Raw genomic sequence first — 19,132 nt, forward strand, 5'->3', positions numbered from 1 at the left:
TGTGTATGTGTATGCAAAATAGAGCAGAGGAAACTATTATCACACTTCACTTAATTTCCTTGGGATAAATTTTATATATATATATATATATATGTATATATATATGTATATATATATATATGTATATATATCAGCATATATACCATGTATAATATACATAATATTCTTCCAGAACTAGAACAATAGCCCCTCCAGCTATTTAAAGCAGAAGTGGTGAAGGTGCCTGCCCCCACGCTCTGAGCATCTTAGTTAGAGGCTGGGTGTGTTTCTGAGACAAAACCCAGAAGACTCTGGAGGAAGAACATCATGACGAGTTGACACAATGTAGAGGCTCAAGGATCATCTTATTAAAGAGTCACTGGAAAGACTAGGCAGAAAGTCTGGCCTCCACTAATGACACCTGCTCCTTCTGCTTTGGGTTTGTGGGAGATCCTAGCATCTTATATAGAATAAATTGCTTTAGATGCATAGGTGCCTAGGGAGTAAGTGTTCTGTAACACAGTCCAAAATACTCTCTGCTAGCTGAACATCAGGGTGCTACAGGACACAGGGGCATCAGCCAGCTCTACAGGACACAGGCCTGCTCCTGTCAGTTGGAGAAAGTGGCAGTCTGGATAGCATAGGAAGGATACTATCTGGAGGGAGGGCCATGCGACAGGATTCATCTTGTGATTTATTTATTGAGGCTTCCCATTTTAAAATTGGGGGTAAAAGACTTAGTCATGGGGCAAAAATAAGACAAATACTTATGTAACTCTTCTTTGGTGCTGGAGAGATGACTCAGCAGTTAAGAGCCCTGACTTCTTGTCCAGAGGACCTGGGTTCAATACCCAGCACCCACATGGCAGTGCAAAAACTGTAATTCCAGTTCCAGGGGTTCCAATAGCCTCACAGACATACATGCAGGCAGAACATGAATGAACAAAAAATAAAAGTCAGTAATTCTTCTTTATGATGCAAAGCCTGTGCATAATACAAGAATATGTAACTTGGCCTAATAATTAGATGTTGCATATACAAAGCATGGATATCCCTAACTAAGAAATGTTGTCTTTATAGATGGCTACCTCAGGTACCCGACAAGGACTCCAGCGGCCTAGAGTTTTGAAGAGATGCCTGTGACCCTGAAGTAAGTCTGCTTGAGAGTGAAAAATTAAATATAATAAAACTATAGTTAGTGTGCAATACGCTAGTGAGACTGTCATTCTATAGAGATTATAGACAACTAAACGGAGTCATCCAAGAGATGTCAAACTGTCTGGCAAGTTCTGCTTCTGCATGGCAGACAGTGTACATGCTGAGAACCTAGTCAGCTCTAAAGCTTTCTGTTCTGATTATTAGTACTGTCACCTCATCTCTGACAGCACTGTCACCATCTTTGTCCTCATCAAAGCACCATGAAACTCCAGATGGCTGAAGTGACTTGGCTAAGGCCACACTACCACCCAAGCTTTCTACCTCTCACCCAGATCTCTAAAATCTAAGTGCTTATATATTTTTCCTGTATGGGTTTCTGATACTGCTATCATAGCAAAGATATTTTATTAGTGTGAATTTCCAAATCTATGTTTTCATGAATCTTTATGCAGGGGAACTCCAATGCTTTTTGTGAGACAATTTGTTTCTTTGAGAGAAGGTCCTTGATAGTGGGTGGCTAGGATTTGTGTTGAACATCCAAGTGTGTCTTGAACTTACTGAGAAAGGAGTATTGGGCAGGGGGAGAATGGAGGCAGGCTAGTTTAATGCAACTGCCCCAAGCATTGCTTCCAGAACTTTAGAAGGGAAGTGATAGTCCTTTGGTGGTCTCAACATGCCCTTTATGCCCTCAAACAAGCAGGACTTAGTAACCAGTCAAGTAACGGTTGCTTCTGAGGCTTACGAATACCGTCTTCCACGTCCCACTCTACGTTCACATGTATTTGTAAAAAGGTCTCTGTCCTGGAGGATAGCAGACCATCACCAGGAAATTCCAGTGCATTCTGAAGGCCACTCCGGGTTTGTAAATAAAACGAGATAAAGAACTGTGACACAATTGACAAGCAAGACACGCAGGGAAGATCACGTGTTAATCTGGCCCTTACATACATGGTTGAAATATGAGCCATCACAGAATTGCTTCTCAGACCATGAAAGGAGAGCACTGAAGTAAGATGAATTTGTAGACAATTTAGGGACTTCCCACTTGGGAAGCCACAAAAAGTCAAGCTATACTCCACCGAAGGAGGCAGATCTTAGAAACAGCCCAGATTAAACTTAAACAAACTTAAACAATATCACTTCGCTTAATCTGCATGTTCTCCACGTTTCCTCCCAGCAGGATGAGGTAATAAATCCATGCTATTGGCTACACAAATGAGAGGGAAAAGGCAAGGACCATATGGGAGATCATGCCAGCAAGTAGTAAGTGTGATGATTGTAGACAATCCTTGAACTCCACTCACCTGAGTGAAGGCAGGCGGTCAACTGAGTACCATCTATAGGATAAAGGTAGGAGTACTCTCTAGAGAGTTGGGCTTCACAGAGTGGCAAAGAACTGGCCAAGCTCTAAAAATGCTTTTCAGTAGAATAATCATTTTTAGAAGATTCTCATAAATAGTGAATTGTTCGATAAATCTGCATACCTCTATGGTTGGCATCCTTTGGTTAAACTAGTTCAAACCAGTTCTGTAGGAGTCTTCCTTTATGTACTAAGGCCATTATTAATGTTAGCCTGTAGTACAATATAAAAACTGAAAAGTGGGATAAACATTCTTCTACTTCTCCCCCTAGGGCCTCGCATACAGGCCCAGTCTTTTAGCAATGGGCTATACCCTCTGTTATCCACTTCCTTTAGACTGGGTCTCATGAAGCTGCGCAGCCTGGCCTCATACTCTCTGCATAGCCCAGGAAAGGAGCTGAACTGCAAGTCTTCTGCTTGAGCTTCATGAGCAGTTGCAACTACAGGCCTGTATCACCATCCCTAGGTCTTTTTCTTTCTGGATTTGGGGACATGGATGGATGGCCAAGCATTAGAAAACTTGTATCCACAACATATGGGAAGCTAGGTTCTTCAACATTTGAAATCAGAATTCCTTTACACTGACTCAGGCCCCAAAATAGTGGTTTTTGATGGGGAATAGGCATTGTAAACTAAGTAAGTATATACATACCAACAAATTATGGCCCTTGCTATAGAGTCTACATGAACAAGCACATTGGTCATAGGAAATGATGTTTATTGCTTTAAATGGTTGCATTATTTTTGTTAATCACTTCCTTTTTAAGGTTGTTTTTAAACTGATTTTATTGAGCTATACAGTTTTCTATGCTTCCCTGCCTTCCTTTCCCCTCCCCTTCAACCCTCTCCTATGGTCCCATGCTCCTAATTTACTCAGGAGATCAGGTCTTTTTCTGCTTCCCTTGTAGATTAGACTCATGTATGTCTCTCTTAGGATCCTCATTGTTGTCTAGGTTCTCTGGGACTGTGAATTGTAGGCTGGTTTTCTTTATTTTATGTCTAAAAGCCACTTATGAGTGAGTACATATGATATTTGTCTTTCTGCCTCTGGGTTACCTCACTCAGTATGTTTTCTAGATCCATCCATTTGCCTGCTAATCACTTCTTACACATTTCCATTTTTTGCAGAGAGGAGATTGGTGAACACACAGCACACCCTGGAAACTGTCCATATTCTAGGACTACACCATTTCTGGTCACAACACTTTCCATTGTCCTGAAACTACATACAGAGTACCTCTCAGGAGTGGGTCACAGATAGGAACTCATGGGCTGACGTCACTACGCACTGGTCATAACTGGAACATTTGGTTGCCAGGCTAGGCCAGGTTTTTGCATTGACTAACACCTACATGCTCCATAAGTGTTAAATAAGCAAAGACAATATTTCCCTCATTAGATAAGTAATATATAAACTTGGAAGAGAGAAAAAACTCCTGGGATCTGATGAAGACTGCTCTGAGTGTGGAGGTGAGGTGCGCTTACCGTCCAGGTGGCCGACTTGGCGGTGCTTGACTGCTGGAAGGACACATCGAAGCTGTGTGGGCCTGGATAGTCTGTGTTGGAAGGGATGGCAGGGGATGGAGAGAGGGCATCAAAGGTGGAGCTGGGCTGTGCATAGGGCGAGGGTGCCGTCACGCTGTTTTGTGCGTGGTCTGTGTTGTAGGGACTGGTAGATGACGAGCCATTCTGAATCTGCTGGTCCATGCTGTTCAGGAGCCCCAGGTTCGTGTACTGTGGCTGCAAGGACACCCACACACCCCGATGTTAGTCATGTAAGCCACAGCTCATTGCTCAATAGAATAATAAAATAAATAAACAAAAAGCATCATTTGGTGTCCTTTGTGAAAAAGTAGATATAAGATCCCAAACACTTCATAACAAGTAAAGTCAGCCATCCCTGGTAGAAGGAAATATCCAATACAGCTGGGTTAGTGTTGGAAGATGGAATTTATGCTTACCCAAAACAGGTACAAAGCGCCCAGGGCACAGAACTGCTTAAACATTATTTGAAATAAATGCTGTCTGCATTTATTGCTTTCTTAAAAAAAAAGCCGTATACAATATTCACAAGGAAAAGAGACCAACTGATAAATTTTAGGAGTTGAGCATCAAATTATTGTAAATATAGGGCAAATTTTCTTTTTAGCATTAAATCTAAATTTATTTGACAAGCAAGTCAGTTCTCAGTGAGATGTTTATAGAATTCGTCAAAATCTTCTTATTTACCTGCAAAACAACGTTCTCATTACCAAAGAGGGGAAGTGATTTACCCAAGCACTGCCCACCAGACGGGGTAGAAGTTCTGTAGCAGCCTTAAGTCAGCTGGCAGTGACAGCTTCCCTTAACCCGAGTTATACTGAGCCTGTCTCCTGCCGGGTCACTGGCTTGTGGGGATTGTGGCACAGTTTCTGTTGGGAAAGTCTTGCTTCCCAGCTAATGAAGGGGAGGAGAACCCCCTCCCATTCCACTGGTGCATATTCTTAAGAGGAAACAAGGAGGTTAGTGTTTCAGTAGGAATATAACCTCAAGAGACCCAGGCTATGGAATATGAGGAAGAACTAAAAAAATATTTTAAAATATTAAAAAAGAAAAAAAAGAAGGAAGAAAGAAGAAATGAGGGCTTGAATTTTATTTTCCATTTCAAACTTTAATAACATGATAACATGATTTTATCCAACTTAATTCTGTCCCAGGAGGCACTAAATGGACTCCGTCATTCCATTCAGTCCAGAGAGCATCTGCCGCAAGGCCCAGCCGCACACCCAAGCCATTACATTCATGGGCTCACATTCCACTGCTGAATGCCACCTCCCTTTCGCTCTGTAAAGAACCATTAATCTATTTACACTTAGCCCCACGCTGACAAGAGCAGCTGCTTGTCTCCTCTTCTCTCCCTTCTGACTTGGGCAGTGCCTACCCCTCCCCTTCCAGCCTCGACCTCCCTTCCAGACAGGTGTGCTGTGGCTAAGCTACAGGTAGACACCTAGGGGAGAAAAATAAATAAATAAGACCCGAGGAGGTACAAAGGTGTCTATGCCTTGCTGAACTAAAGCTTTTAGGTACCAGGCCGGAGGCCACGGTTTGGGAAGGGAATTGAAGAAATCTTATTTGTGTTTAGTTAAGGGTCAGTATACAAAGCACTCCAGAAAGTCCTGTAGGGATCAGATAATGCTGGCAAGGGCGCGTGCTTCCCTACAGCAGGACAATTAGGGAGGCAGTGGTCCCTGACCAGAAGGAAAGAGAAGCGAGCTGAACACTTTCTCGCAGGCAGTAAATGACCGCTGTCGCACCCCTCCCTGCCCCTCCGGCTACACAGCAGAAACAGCAGCTAACTGTGGGCTTGGAGGAGAACAAAGAAACACCGGCCCTTTGAATTCCCACCCCCTCCCCCTCCAAATACATAGAAGGAAAAAAGTTGGGGGCCCCAAAGTTTTAAAAGCCAGTAAGCAAACACATCAATTCTCCGAGGACTTAAGCAAAAGTCAAATTCCATTTACAGAGGCATCTCAAAGGCAAGCCCTGCCCTGGCTGCAAGGCTGAACACAGTTGACACCGAAGAAGAAACTTCCAAAGAAGAGTCTTCCACAACTCTCTGAGAGCCCAGTGGCTGCTGACAGATCTGCTTCGGATGTCATGCTAAGTTCTACGCAGCTGAGTAAAATCCTAGACTAGAAATGACTAGAAACAGCATGATTTTTTTTCTGACGAATTCCTTAATATACACAATATAAACAAACCTAAAGTTCTCAGTATTGAGTAGATCCAATTTGTTGTCCAGCAATAAAAAGGAGAAAATCACTTCAATTTAAATTCCTCCCAAATTATGCTTTAAAAAGAAATCAATCCAAGTACTGTACTCAATTGTTTCATGTTTTAAAGAAATTATAAATCCAGCACTTCTTATTGTGGGCTTAGATGAGAACAAAGAAATACATCTTTGACTTTTTTCTAATATCTATAAAGGGAAATGAATAAACAAGGGGCACAGTAAAAACAAATACGGGGAAGCCCTACTTGGACACATTTATTACGTTGTTGGGAGTCAGTAAGTCGACAGCCACAGGAAATAGCTCTATAGAAGTTGAATTTGAAGTATCCAGTATTTAAACGAGTTCTTGCTTGCTTACTTCTAACCAATGCCCAATGGCTTTCTGGAGATGCTCCCTGTAGGCCTCAAATGGGAAGTTTTCACTTCATTGCCCTTAATCCTAATAGAGATCATCACTCATTGAAGCTGGTGGTAGAAGCATCATTCTCAAAGTGAAGCTGGTGGAGGGGAGGAAACAGTACTGCCCCCCTCTTTACTCTTGGCAATACAGTAACCACACAGAGGAGCAAGGACTTATGCTAGAATGCTAATTGGTTATTAATGATGACAAGGAGGCATATCAGACACTAGAATGTGACATTTGTGCATCAGACATGAACATTGCCCTGGGAAGAATGAAGAAAAAGGGTCTTGATCTTCGGATATCAATAAGGTGAGCTGCAGGTTCACTCATACACAGAAAGAACGGATGCCCAAGTTATGCCCTGTCCTGTCACATCTGACGGAAAAGGCAGCCTTCTTTTCAGAAAACATGAACACAGAAACAGGCACAATTTGTCTGTGACTTACTACACTCCTTATAAAACAAGACAATTGATTTCCTCTGACTTTAGCCAGTTGGTTAATTTTCTATAGAAGTTACTTGAAATAAAAGACTCCCTGACTGGACCCAAAATACCAGCCACGCTTCTCCCTGAAGCCTCTTCACATCCAACAGAGATTAGTTGATCTTCACACTGAAAGGGTGAAGCACAGAGGGCCCACATGGCTAGACTACACTCTTGGATGTCATGGAACACCCTTAGAAAGTTGGAGAGCCCAGATACGGTTGTGACAAAAATAGGGGTTCCCCATAGATAAAAATCTGTTTGCTTTCCTCAGGAGCAAAGAACATGTATAATTGTCAGTTACCAAATAGAAGGGAGAGCATTGCCTCTGTCCCCCCCTTCCGTGTAAGTTCTGCATGCTCCAGCTGACCGCACCCATTCCTCTGCCACTGGACATCAGAATTAAGACAGCACCAGAGGAGACTAGATTTCCACTGTATGAGTTTTCAAAATGTCTTAAGAGCACAACCCTTATACCCTCATTTTATTTTTTCTTTCCTCAATTATGGTCTTGTGGCCACTTTAGATTTTGAACATGTTATGTACCTGGATTTTCTATATTATGGATTCAAAAAATATAATGTTTTGATATGTTGTTATAAATAAAGTCTTTCTTAAATACCTGAATTTATAGCTATTTGAAGCTCAAAATTTATCATCTTCCTATACAAAATTAACACCAATAAAGTATCAAATCAAGTTATTTGGACACTGCCTTGCAAATGGGGCTTAAGTAAAACTTGTGTATATAAAAAAATAATCTCTCCCCATAAATTCATCACTAAAAGGCAAATATACCAATCTCTCCTTCTTGGATATTGCTGTCTATGCTGGGTATGTTGAGATCATGTGGAAAAATAACTAGCATTTCATCTGGAAAAGTATTTTTGGCTCTTGACTGTCTGTTAGGTAAGGCCAGGGGATTAGACAGCCTCAGCACTTCTCATGTTTCTCCTCGGATTTTAGAAGTGTAACAGAGCTCTCGCGCTGGTGGCATGGGATTAAAGCCTGGCACTACCAGCAATGTGCTCTTCCCCCAGGGGTGAGGAAGGTGAGCAAATTTGACCCCAGTTTCCTATGGGCTCAGAATGCAAAGACAACACCAGTTCTCACGTCCTCGTAGCCCCGCTGCGAAGTGATTTTTAAAATAGTGTTATGATCCTACTTTCACAGCAGGTTCATGAAATCATCATTTTGTCTTTGTTAAGATCTGCCTGGTCAAATCTAAAAAAAATGATCTCTTTCAGTGGCATAGCTAGTTTCCTCAGTGGGTAGATAGAGTCTTTGGCCTCGGGCTTAATGGATGGGCCTCTGAGAGCCTTCTATGGCTCCTTTGGGAAAAGAAAACAGTTTCCTCATGGCCTTGGCTTTATAAAGTATCCATTCCCTTACACATTAGCACACAGACAGCATTTTCATCCACGAATATTAGCAGGGTAGAGATTTTCAACAAGCACTGCCCGAGGGAGAAATGCTTGTCATTTTTAAGTCTTCCACCACCTGTCCCCATTCAGAAAATGATGGTTTGTTTTATGCTAGAAATGAACATAATTAACTTCAAGCATGCTGTTTGAGGTCAAGAAAATATTTATAGAAGAATGTTGAATTAGATCAACATCTTTTACCTTAAATGTGTAGGTACTATGATCTTTTCTGAAAACAGTATTTTATTAAGCATAAGGTATTTTTCTTCTTTTGTTTGTTACATAGTCATAAAATGAGAGTTCCCGGGAACAAATGTACCCATTCATACAATGAACAAAATGTAAGAAGAAAGTATTAAAACAAAAACAAATCTAAATATAGGCAGAATGCTTACTAGACTATTTTATCATAAAATTTTGAGAGTCTTAGAAAACAAAGTTGCTATGACTTACGACAGATGTCTTTAAGAACTCCATAAACAGATGAGACAAACAGATTAAAGTTTGCTGATCAAGGGGACAAGGATGTCAACAAATGCTACACAGAATTTTGGGAAGCAGAACGTTGAAGATAAAACATAGCTAAAGAGAAGTGTAAAAAGTGCAGTTGAGGAAGAGTGAAAATTTAATTCAAGGACTTTATTAGGTACTCACTCTAGTAACCAGGACAGAAATACAAACCATGAGGAATCTCAATTCAGACACCATTATACACCATGAAAATGTAAGCAAGATGGAAAGAAGAAATATACACTTTTAATTAATGCTATACTTATTGACATATTAGAGAAAGATATCCAGAGCTTCGGTTTGTTCAACCTGGCAGCTACTCATTAAAATAAAGGCAAAAGTATGTTTGCTTATGGCCATTTTCTCCTATTTTCCTCTCTAAGGGCATCATCAGTCTAGAGTAATCATGTATTTTGCTAGCTCTATTTTCACATACATGTTGGGAAAAGACAATATACACTAGTAAAAATCTTTAGTGTGAGCTAGTCCATCTACACGGAAAATACAATCCAGCAAGTGCCATAGTTCGACAACAATTTCAGTTCATTTGCTTTGTCTATATCAGCAGCCAAGACACAAAACAACGGGACAATTTCATTGTAGTAGATGCACAGCTCATGACGACATGATGCAGAAGACACTTATTTCAATAAAATAACAATGAATGCCCAAAATAACCTCCCCAAAATGTAGCATGTGTTTAATATTCATATGCAAGGCTCTCTGTGGAAAGATATTAGCTATTATTGATGTTAATATTCCTATTAAGTCTTCAGCTGAGCCTTTACGGTATTCAACCATGTCGTACTTTTTGCCCATGTGTCCTCATAGATACCACATTTTATGTTTTTTATAGCTGAGGAAACTTAAACTCAATAGATTAAATAGTACCAAGAGTCATAATGCGACACTAGAGGAGCAAATCCTCTGATTAGCCCTTCATTCTGAGCACCTATGACAAGAAGGGAACTGTCTACTTGGAATTCCCATCTGAAAAGTGCTTTCAAGGAAAGCACTTCTTTCATATAGCTAAAGGCTTCCCACTTGCCCAATAAGCCATTACTTGTTCTCAGAATTCCTGTGCTTAATCTATAGTTCCAAAAAGAACCCCAACTCCCTAGAGCTTCTACAGAAAACACATTGCAAATCTCTTCGTGACACTCTTAGACTCTTTAAGGTGAGCCCCTTGAGAAGACCTGTATTGTCTTTAAAAAAAAATGGTCCCGTCTTTAAATTGACCTGGGAGGTAGTGTCACTAAAACTCCCCTTTGGCAAACAGCCCTTCCTTCAACTTTTCAAAAGCGAACTCCTGCTTCATTATTCAATTTTCTGTTTCCATGTCCTCTGCTCATGCCTTGTTTCACTGCCCAGACAGATGATTTCCCCGCTGCTTCCCATTTTCATAACCTTTCCCCTCGCTGCTGCGTAATTATCCCTGCAACTGTCGTCAGGAATACTGTAAACACTGGTCTGCTCTGCCAGACAAGAACCTTAGGTGAGATCATATGTGTTGCAGTCAGTGACAATACCTTACTACTTGGGAAAGTATCTGGGGCACAGTAGATGTCAGGACTCTGTTAAGAAATACATAGACCATCCTTCGACTACCAACCACATTCAAAACGTCTTTCCTTTATCCTAGTACAACAAAGCCATGCTGGTATATCCTGAAGTAGCTCTGCGTGCACATTGCGTTCCCCTCAGCACTCAACTGTCAGTTGAACAATATAGGGCATCTCTCAGAACCTCCGTGACCCTTGCTTTGTGTTCTTCATGCTCTTGGGAGGCAGGAATCGGGCTTTGAGCTTCAGCGTTGGTGGGAACCTATAGCAGAATAGCCAGAATTGTCACTCCTGATGCAATGAGTAATAGCTGGTGGCTCACACCTAGCTGATGAGCTAACTGGGGAGCCTCTACTTCCTTAAAGTGAACACATAGTCACTTCTGTGCCAAAGCAGGGATCTTTCACATGATGGTCTAGACTTTCTTCTCAAAGCAAGTGCGTCAGCAAGAAGAGTCGCCGTTTTGATGGCCTCACTATTATTTACATCTTGATGCCTCACTATTATTTATGTCTTGATGGCCTCACTATTATTTACTTCTCCTAAAGGCAATTATGGACAAACATAAGTTCTTTTGAAAAGAAGCCACTTAGAAATAAGTCTTAGCTTCTAATACATAGGTCATAGACTTGGCCCCGTCCTGTCTGACCTTTTCAATTTTCTACCCAGTAGTCAGAATTCTGTTCAGAATAATAACATGATTAATGACTTACAAGTGTAAGTTTTGAGGAATCAAGACTTTGGTATATCAAGCTTATAAAGTGTTTCGTGGGAATGATCTAAATTTATGACCTTGTTCCAGTGTATAATGTACACCCAGAGGCCTCCACAGCAGCCTTTCCTTAAAAGGTGTTCGCTGAAACAGAAGAAAGCAGTGTGCTCCTGGAATCTTCACCTCACTCCATTTCTGTTTCCTTGTCTTTGCAGTGCCGGGGATCAAAACTGGGGTCTCTCCTCTCCGAGGCCCACGTTCTGCTGCTGTGCTCTGCCCCAGCCCTCTAATTTACTTTGGCTGACTGCTACATATTTCGTCTGAGGTAAAGCTTTCGGCGCTTTGCTACACGTTGTAATAAGACATCGTGACGTACCAAGGGTTGGGATATTCTCTAAGCCGGCACTTCTAACTGCAAAACAAGACTGAGGTTAGCAGCTATGGCAAAGGTATGCCTCACTCTGAAAAGCGTTTATTTCCTCAGCTCTCCCTCTTTACCTCAACCAAAAAGTGGCACTCCTTCAGTCAGCTCAACAGTGCCTTTGACAGAGAAGGCTTCCATGTCGTGTTTAAGTATAACCCCTCCTGGTTTCTCGGGGCATGGAAAATAATCCTAGGAGCGTGTTTGCTCGTCATCAGGCTCCTTCACCCAGATGAAAGTACCCACCTCTCTGGGGATGACCCATGGACACATAGGGGACAGACTGAATCAAGGAAACAAGGTAGAAGCAAGCAAACACTTCAGCTGCTGTACAAGATAAAGATCTAATCTCTTTGCTTTGTTTTGTTTTTATCACACACACACACATTCTCTGCCCTCCTGGGTCATCAATTAAATGAAAGTAGCATTTACTCCACCCCAAGTGCCTGTTAGCTAGCGCACAAGCCAGCTGTAAAACAGGAAGCTGCGCCATTTCTTCAAAGATGTTGCTTGCTACTGGAAATTTGCTGGAAGTGAATAAAACTCATCTTACTGCAAGAACCCCCAAATCAACCAAACAAACAAACAACATGCCAGACAGCAAGGAAACCATGTGTTTCTGTTACCTTCAAAACATACCAAGGACAAGGCTGGCATGTCTTTATTATTCTGCACAACATTTAAAAATAGCATTTATTTTTAATAAGAAGGTACCTGGAACCATACACATTTCTATCTGAAAATACCATTTAAAGCCAATGCAATAGGTGACTTTTGAAAACATTCAGAGAACACTAGTTAGTAGCCCTGGAGAAGACTCGCAAGTAAATATACGTTGTCTATCCTTTGGGATTGATTCATTAGGAGAGAGAGAGAGAGAGAGAGAGAGAGAGAGAGAGAGAGAGAGAGAGAGAGAAAGAGAGAGAGGAGACACCTGGCACACCACACAGGCACACAGGTCCAGGAGACTGAAGTCTTGCTCTGAAAGTCAGAATGAGGGACTTCATGGCTAGAGTTCTTGGTTTCCTCAGAGCCTTAATGACTGCAAGGGGCTTCATCTGGAGATAAAAAGATGATCACGTGGGTATTGGAGTACCAGAAGAAAACAGGCAGATTTTGAGCCTTTTAAGCACTCGGACATTGTCCCCTGAAGAATTTCCTGTGTATTAGGCTTACAAGAGTTTCCTTGACCTCACCTGTGCTGCCAGCTCTCTCTGTGTAGGGGTCCCATAGGTCCTCCCAGGCTCTATTTAAAGGGAGTCCAGCCATTCCCCTGCGTCTGATGTTGTCCTTTGTGAGGGATAATGGTTTTCCTTTTAATTCAGAGCCCATCAATTGAGTGACACTAATCCAGACTGATTTGAGTAAACAGAGTTTATTCCACATTGTCTCTGTGATCTGAGAAAGAAGCACCTTGAGAAAGATCACTGCCTGGTTTGGAAACGGCCCCTGTGGGGCTTTTGCGCAAGCTTGAAAGGCAGACAGGAAAGGCCTGCACAGAGCCCTGTCCAAAGCCAGGACAGGGGGGAAGGGGAGATGGGAATTCTCCCAGGGGTATTAGACTAACTGCACCTATTAGTGGCTTCTGCACCAGTAAGAACAGAGAACTGTTTCCTTTGTAGTGTTTCCAGAGTAGCTGACCAGAGAGGCTCATGGGTTTCTTCCTCTGACAACACGCCACGGCTTTTAGAAACATTTGGTATTGCTCTTTTGCTTGTTTGTTTGTTGTTGTTTTTTCTTTGTTTTGTTTTAGCTCTTAAGAAGCAGGGAAAAAAATGAGGTTCAGGTTACAAGTTTTGAATGAAATATCAATTTTTTTGAAAAGTATTTCATCCTTAGCCCCTCTCCTATCATCAGTGTGTGACTTGCCTTAATAATACCAGTTAGTAGATTTTAAGTTGACAAATGGGTATTATCTGGGGAAGGCATCTCAGTTCAAATCTGCAGTTGTCCAATGTTATTTTGTCTTCAAAGAAGAAACTTGAACACTTTCATTTAAAACTTAAAGCATATAAACCAGTCACAGTAAAACATCAAAGAAGCTTAGAAATGAAAAGTCCCATGTCAGAAGGGTGTGGTAGCACACACCTTTGATCCCAGCACTTGGGAGGCAGAGGCAGGCAGATCTCTGTGAGTTCCAGACCAGCCTGGTCTACAGAGTGAGTTCCAAGACAGTTAGGGCTGCACCAGAAACTGTATCTTGAAAAACAAACAAACAAAAGTCCCATATCTTTTTTTTTTCACTAGAAAATGTAGAGGAATACAATTTTGAGTAGAATACTACCAGATAAAGTAAGAAAAGCAAACGTAGAGTATAAACTATCGTCTTTGTGAAGATTCTATAGATACTTCATTCAATTACTTCTTCAAGAGGCTGAAGAGCAAACGGCAACAGTTTTGTGGAACTTTTCTGTTTGCTCTGATGCATCCAGAGCCAAAAGTATAAGGTTGGACACTCCCTGAATCTGCTTGGTTTAGGGGAGCATTGAACTGGGGAGGAAGAGACAGAGAAACAAGTGTGAGGACTAGGGTAGCCTTAAACTTGCAGCAGTCCTCCCGTCTCTGCCTCAAGAGTGTTGGGATTACAGGCTTGTACCACCACAGCAGATTTTTCTTGGCCTGTAAATCAAGTCACTAAGCACTCTGTCACCATCTACCCACCCCATGGCCTGTCCTGCCCCTCTTGCTCTTCTACCCTCTGCTCTCTTTGGTTGTCTGCATGCCTTCCTTGGAGAAACAGGCGATGGAGGCACCTGTGGCTACTACTTACTTGTTTCTGCCTTCCTCACAAAGATAGTCGGTGTGTCTAAACTTAGTTTCTAGGACATACTGAGCCAAGTGGAAATGTTAGTTCTAATGGAAAAAAAAAATAATCCGTATGGTTTGTAGCTGCTGTCTGATCTCCAGGCAAATCCATACTACTACTCATTTGGGGGTCTTTATTTAGGAAAAGAATAAAAAGTAGAATAGAGTCCATTTATAGAGTAACTGAAAAATTTGTGTACTTACTAGGACATTTTTGCAAATAAAAAGGGGTACTATTAATAATTTTGTTGGAATAGCAGATATAAACAGGGTAAAACAACACTAAATATTCGCAGTTTATCTCTGTCAGAAACCACAGCTACTAAAGGGTGCTACGGGCAGAGAGTATGTCAGTTCAATGCGGCCTGAGAAACAGTTGGTTTTGCAGTGAAGTGGTGGCCCTTCTTGCAGAGCTGGTAGCCGAGGTAGAGTGCAAGAAATGTGTTTTTCTGCTTTCATGCAGCCCCTGGCTAAGCCATGGATCCTCCCCAAGAGCCCTGACATAGGTCTCTGATTACACACGTCTCTGCTCAGAGCCCATCCCACATTTGCCACGGCCATGGTATCAGCACACTCCCTTCTCAGTAACATGCTCCTTGCTCAGCCGCTCTCTCTAAGATGTCTGACTCCATGTCCCAATGACACCCTCCTTTCTCTTCCACTGAACGGCATACATGACATTTCTGAGCATGCCAGTCCTGTGCCTTCTCTGCTTGATCACTTTCCCGAAAATCTTCCTTCCCCCTGTAAACCTAGGACTTAGGAAGTTCTATGCATCTTCCGTCTACCTCTGAGTTTTCCTGGTCCTCTTATCAGGGGCTTTTATTCTCTCTTCTCTGACACTTTTCACAATGCTCACACTTTCACACTGCAGCAAAGACCTCTATCAACTATGCCATTTGCTTTTGAAACTTTACTCTTAAGGGAATGGAAATAAGGTGAACTTTGGGTCAACTGCCTTTCTTGAACCTTTCAAGTCACTGTGCTCTAAACCCAAATGCGCTGTCCTGTTGGATTCTCTATGTGCCATTAACATTAGTAATGGATTATAGATAACACTGTGCCCATCACCTAACCTTCTCATCAGGCATCAGAGGAGGAAAACCTTGCCATCTTTAAAAAAGTAAAGCTCTTGTAGCAATTATGAAAGGACTTTAAAAAAAAAGCTGAGTTCTTTTTTGATCATTGGCGCTGTCTCCACTTACTGATATAAAAGAAAAAGTGAAAAATACTCAAAGATAAAGGGAAAAGTTTAATTTGATAGCCATAGGGAAGATATATTAACCTATATTCTTCTTTCCTACATCATCAAATGCACATCAAAGAAAGCTAGCGTACTTTCTGGGACAACGTATTTCTTAATTTCTTATTGCTCAAATTCTCCATAAACAAAGTCTCATGGCCACAGATACATACTTCCCTAACAGGGCCGCATACAGAATTTATTGTAAATCCTCTGCGTTCGACTCTAAAAAATTTGGAGCAAAGCTGCATTCAGGAGATGAACGTAGTCTATCGGAAGAACAGCCATGCCATTTGGCGGCTGCGGGTAACACCCATTCCTACTTCTCCCCTTGTACACCCCCACTGAGGATCGCTGCTCTTCTGAAACAGTCAAACACGTTCTCCCTTATCTAGATAAAGGATGAGTGTTTCATTATCAGCCAATCTCTTTTCCAATAGTAATGAGGAAGGCATGATCTATGGCCCGCCATCTAAGATCTCTTTCTCCTGGTCCCTTCTGGGCTTGAGGGCACCCAATTGGAAAACAGGCAGGGCGAGGCAATGCAGCCCTGTGGAGAGCAGAAACAGCATGGCTGACACTGAATTCAACCTGCTGCTGAGGCCTGCCCCGCAGCGTGCGAACCTTGGGGACTACCATTTTATTGATGAGGAAGAATGTTCCTTTCTATTTAAAACATAGCCAGTAGAAACAGGACAGAGATAGGAAATGCTCGCTGAGGGCATGCAGGCCCTAAGGTCAGCGGAGTAGGCAGTGACCTGGCCTGCCGGGGGCCCTCGCTGCTATCTCAGCTCTTTCCCCAAAGCTTTCCGTAAGGGTTTCACGGAAAGCTCTCTGGATAGCTAGGTGAGTTACAATCGTCTGCTTCAGAGTGCATACAACTGTCCCAAGGTGTGCCTGATAAAAATAATTGTAAATGGCACACAATCGGACACATGAAGCACTCTCAAATCTAAAAAGAAAAACAGTAAACTCTGAGTAGGAAAATGGAGGCTTGGAGTCTTGGGTTCTGTTTAGGATCAATCCACCAAACTGTCCTCTGTCACCAAAAACTGTGCAAGGGATGTTTAAGCAAAGGTCTCTTTCTAAAATGGAGCTTCTCTCTTCTCTCTCCCTTTCCACTCCCACCGCCTAACTACATGAACACTCATCTCCCTCTTTCTACACGTATACTCATGAGCATGCGCGCTCACACACACACACACACACACACACACACACACACACACACACACACACACACACACACACACACTGAGATACCAATACAGTGCAGTGGAGTGTGGTGCCAGTCCAGTGTTTTCGGCTGTGTTGTTGTTTTAGAAAGTAGAGCTTAATCTGTGAGGAAATGCCTTTCTCGTGACATTTTATCTGAGTCTGGGTTGGTCCCAAGCTTGGCACTGGATCCCAGTGCTTGCTTGGTGCTTCTCCATTGTCACACCGGGGCAGAACGTGAAGCCCTGCCTGTCACATCTTGCCCATATCCTCCTCCCTTCTGGCCCCTTTCCTCTTCGCTAGTTGCTGCCCCCATCCGGCTTTATTGGAGGGAAATAACTGGAAAGTTAAAAACAGTGTAGCGAAGGAGCATACTGTGCTTTTATTAATTTTATCAGTTCGAGTTGTCAGTAAGTTAAGCTAAAAAATTAATTAAGCCAAAAAGTACATTATAGTCATTAAACAATTCTCTCTAGATATCTTAGTCCTTTTATAACACAGATCTGCCCAGTTTTAACAATTCTTGCTACTTCGATATTGATGGATACCAATGTGCCACAGCTTTTTATTAAGTCTTCATATTCGCAGAAACATGTGGATCCAAATATTCCATATACTTATATGGGACAATGCGCTCCATATGAAAGAGAAGCCTAGGCAAACAAGGGAGTCGGTCTTTGCAGACCCCAGCTGTGAAGTTAACGCATAACGCACACACTGGTGGGAGAATATGAAGCTACGAAGCCAGTGTGCGAGACAACAGAAGAGAGTCGCTTGCTCATGTTCTCTCCTAGTTGTTTCCTACAGAGCTCAGCAGCATTCCAGCAGCCAGCACAGCCTCCTCGGAACCCTGACCATTCTTCCGCAGAGCGTTCCAAATCCCCTAAGCCCGTGTAGAGGAATTGCTGTCACAATGAGTCTGCCATATTCTCACGACAAAAATGACTGTGTCTACAAAAGGCAGTCTTCCCACAGAGATATACTATTGCCGTGGGGTTTGTAAGACTGTCTTTCTTTCCTGACACTACATTTTCTTTAAAGCAAACATTTCCTTTAACCTGACACCGGGCTTGAACTCTCCTCACCCATATCTCCGCTCTTCTTTTCACGCTTACCCACAGATAGCTTTTTCTTAGACACTCCTGAAATCCTGCGCAAACTAGCTCACAAATACAGACAAAATCAGATGGATAGAGCGATCCTCTCTTAATTATGAAAACAGGACAACATCAGACCCAGTGGAAACAGCAAGAAAAGCAGACTAGGTACAGGCATTTCTTTAAATTGTGTGCTAACATTTTGAGCTACCTTTCAGTGTTAAAGCAGAACGAGAAACTCAAGTTTCTCTGGCAAGGCCGAGCAAGACTGCGTGCGTGCCTGCTTTAAAGGAAAGCGGGCACTTCCTTTTCCTCCTGGAGAGAACTTGATATTTCCCCGTTCTATTTGCACAGTTTGGGCGTCTAGACAACAGCATGGTCAATAGCAGCGCTGGCCCCACTCGCTGCCTTTGTGTGTCTTCCTCTTGTGGTCTGCACTGACGGTTGTGCGTTCTGTTTTGACTTTTAAAAAGCTTGACTCCCATATCCCAGTCTCCTTTTTCCAGGCATTCACCTGTAAGTGTTCTCATCGGAAACACTGAACCCTCTCTCTCTCCCAACAGCCATCCCCTGGACCCCTCACCCCACCCTCCCACCCCAATCTGATTAGTGTCAACACAGCTGCCTCTTCCTAGGAATGTAAACTAATATTGTTGTTAGGCCTCTGGACCTGAGGAAACTTCCTCAGGGCCGGCCAGTCTCATCAGCCACTTACTTCCCCGACACCCCGGTGTCTAGTGATTTAAATCCCTACATCAAACAAGAGCAGAGAATCACCAGTTCCTTAAACTCCTGAAGGTTTGAACGCTCACTTTCGTGTACACATGCATAAATGGTTAATAGCACACTATTTCAAAGTAACTCATCTATCTACAGAAAACTTCTAAGTCAGTCAGCACACAATGCGGACAGGACTCAAGGATCTTCAAATTTAACGGAGCTTCCAGACACAGATACAGTGAAAAGTGATAGCTTTAAACAAACCTA

General features: G+C 42.4%; 1 protein-coding gene across 4 annotated transcripts in view; it reads right to left on the bottom strand.

Annotated features, from left to right (window-relative positions):
• Nucleotides 1-19,132, bottom strand: part of Tp63 (tumor protein p63) — a 200,386-nt gene that overhangs the window by 67,031 nt on the left and 114,223 nt on the right. For all 4 annotated transcript variants that reach the window (XM_075955747.1, XM_075955756.1, XM_075955737.1 and 1 more), the window contains one exon: nucleotides 3,983-4,237. In XM_075955747.1, coding sequence (XP_075811862.1) covers nucleotides 3,983-4,237 — 255 coding nt within the window. The remainder of the gene's footprint in view (nucleotides 1-3,982; nucleotides 4,238-19,132) is intronic.

The sequence above is a fragment of the Microtus pennsylvanicus genome, chromosome 1 (assembly GCF_037038515.1).
Source record: "Microtus pennsylvanicus isolate mMicPen1 chromosome 1, mMicPen1.hap1, whole genome shotgun sequence".
NCBI classification, from domain to species: Eukaryota; Metazoa; Chordata; class Mammalia; order Rodentia; family Cricetidae; genus Microtus; species Microtus pennsylvanicus.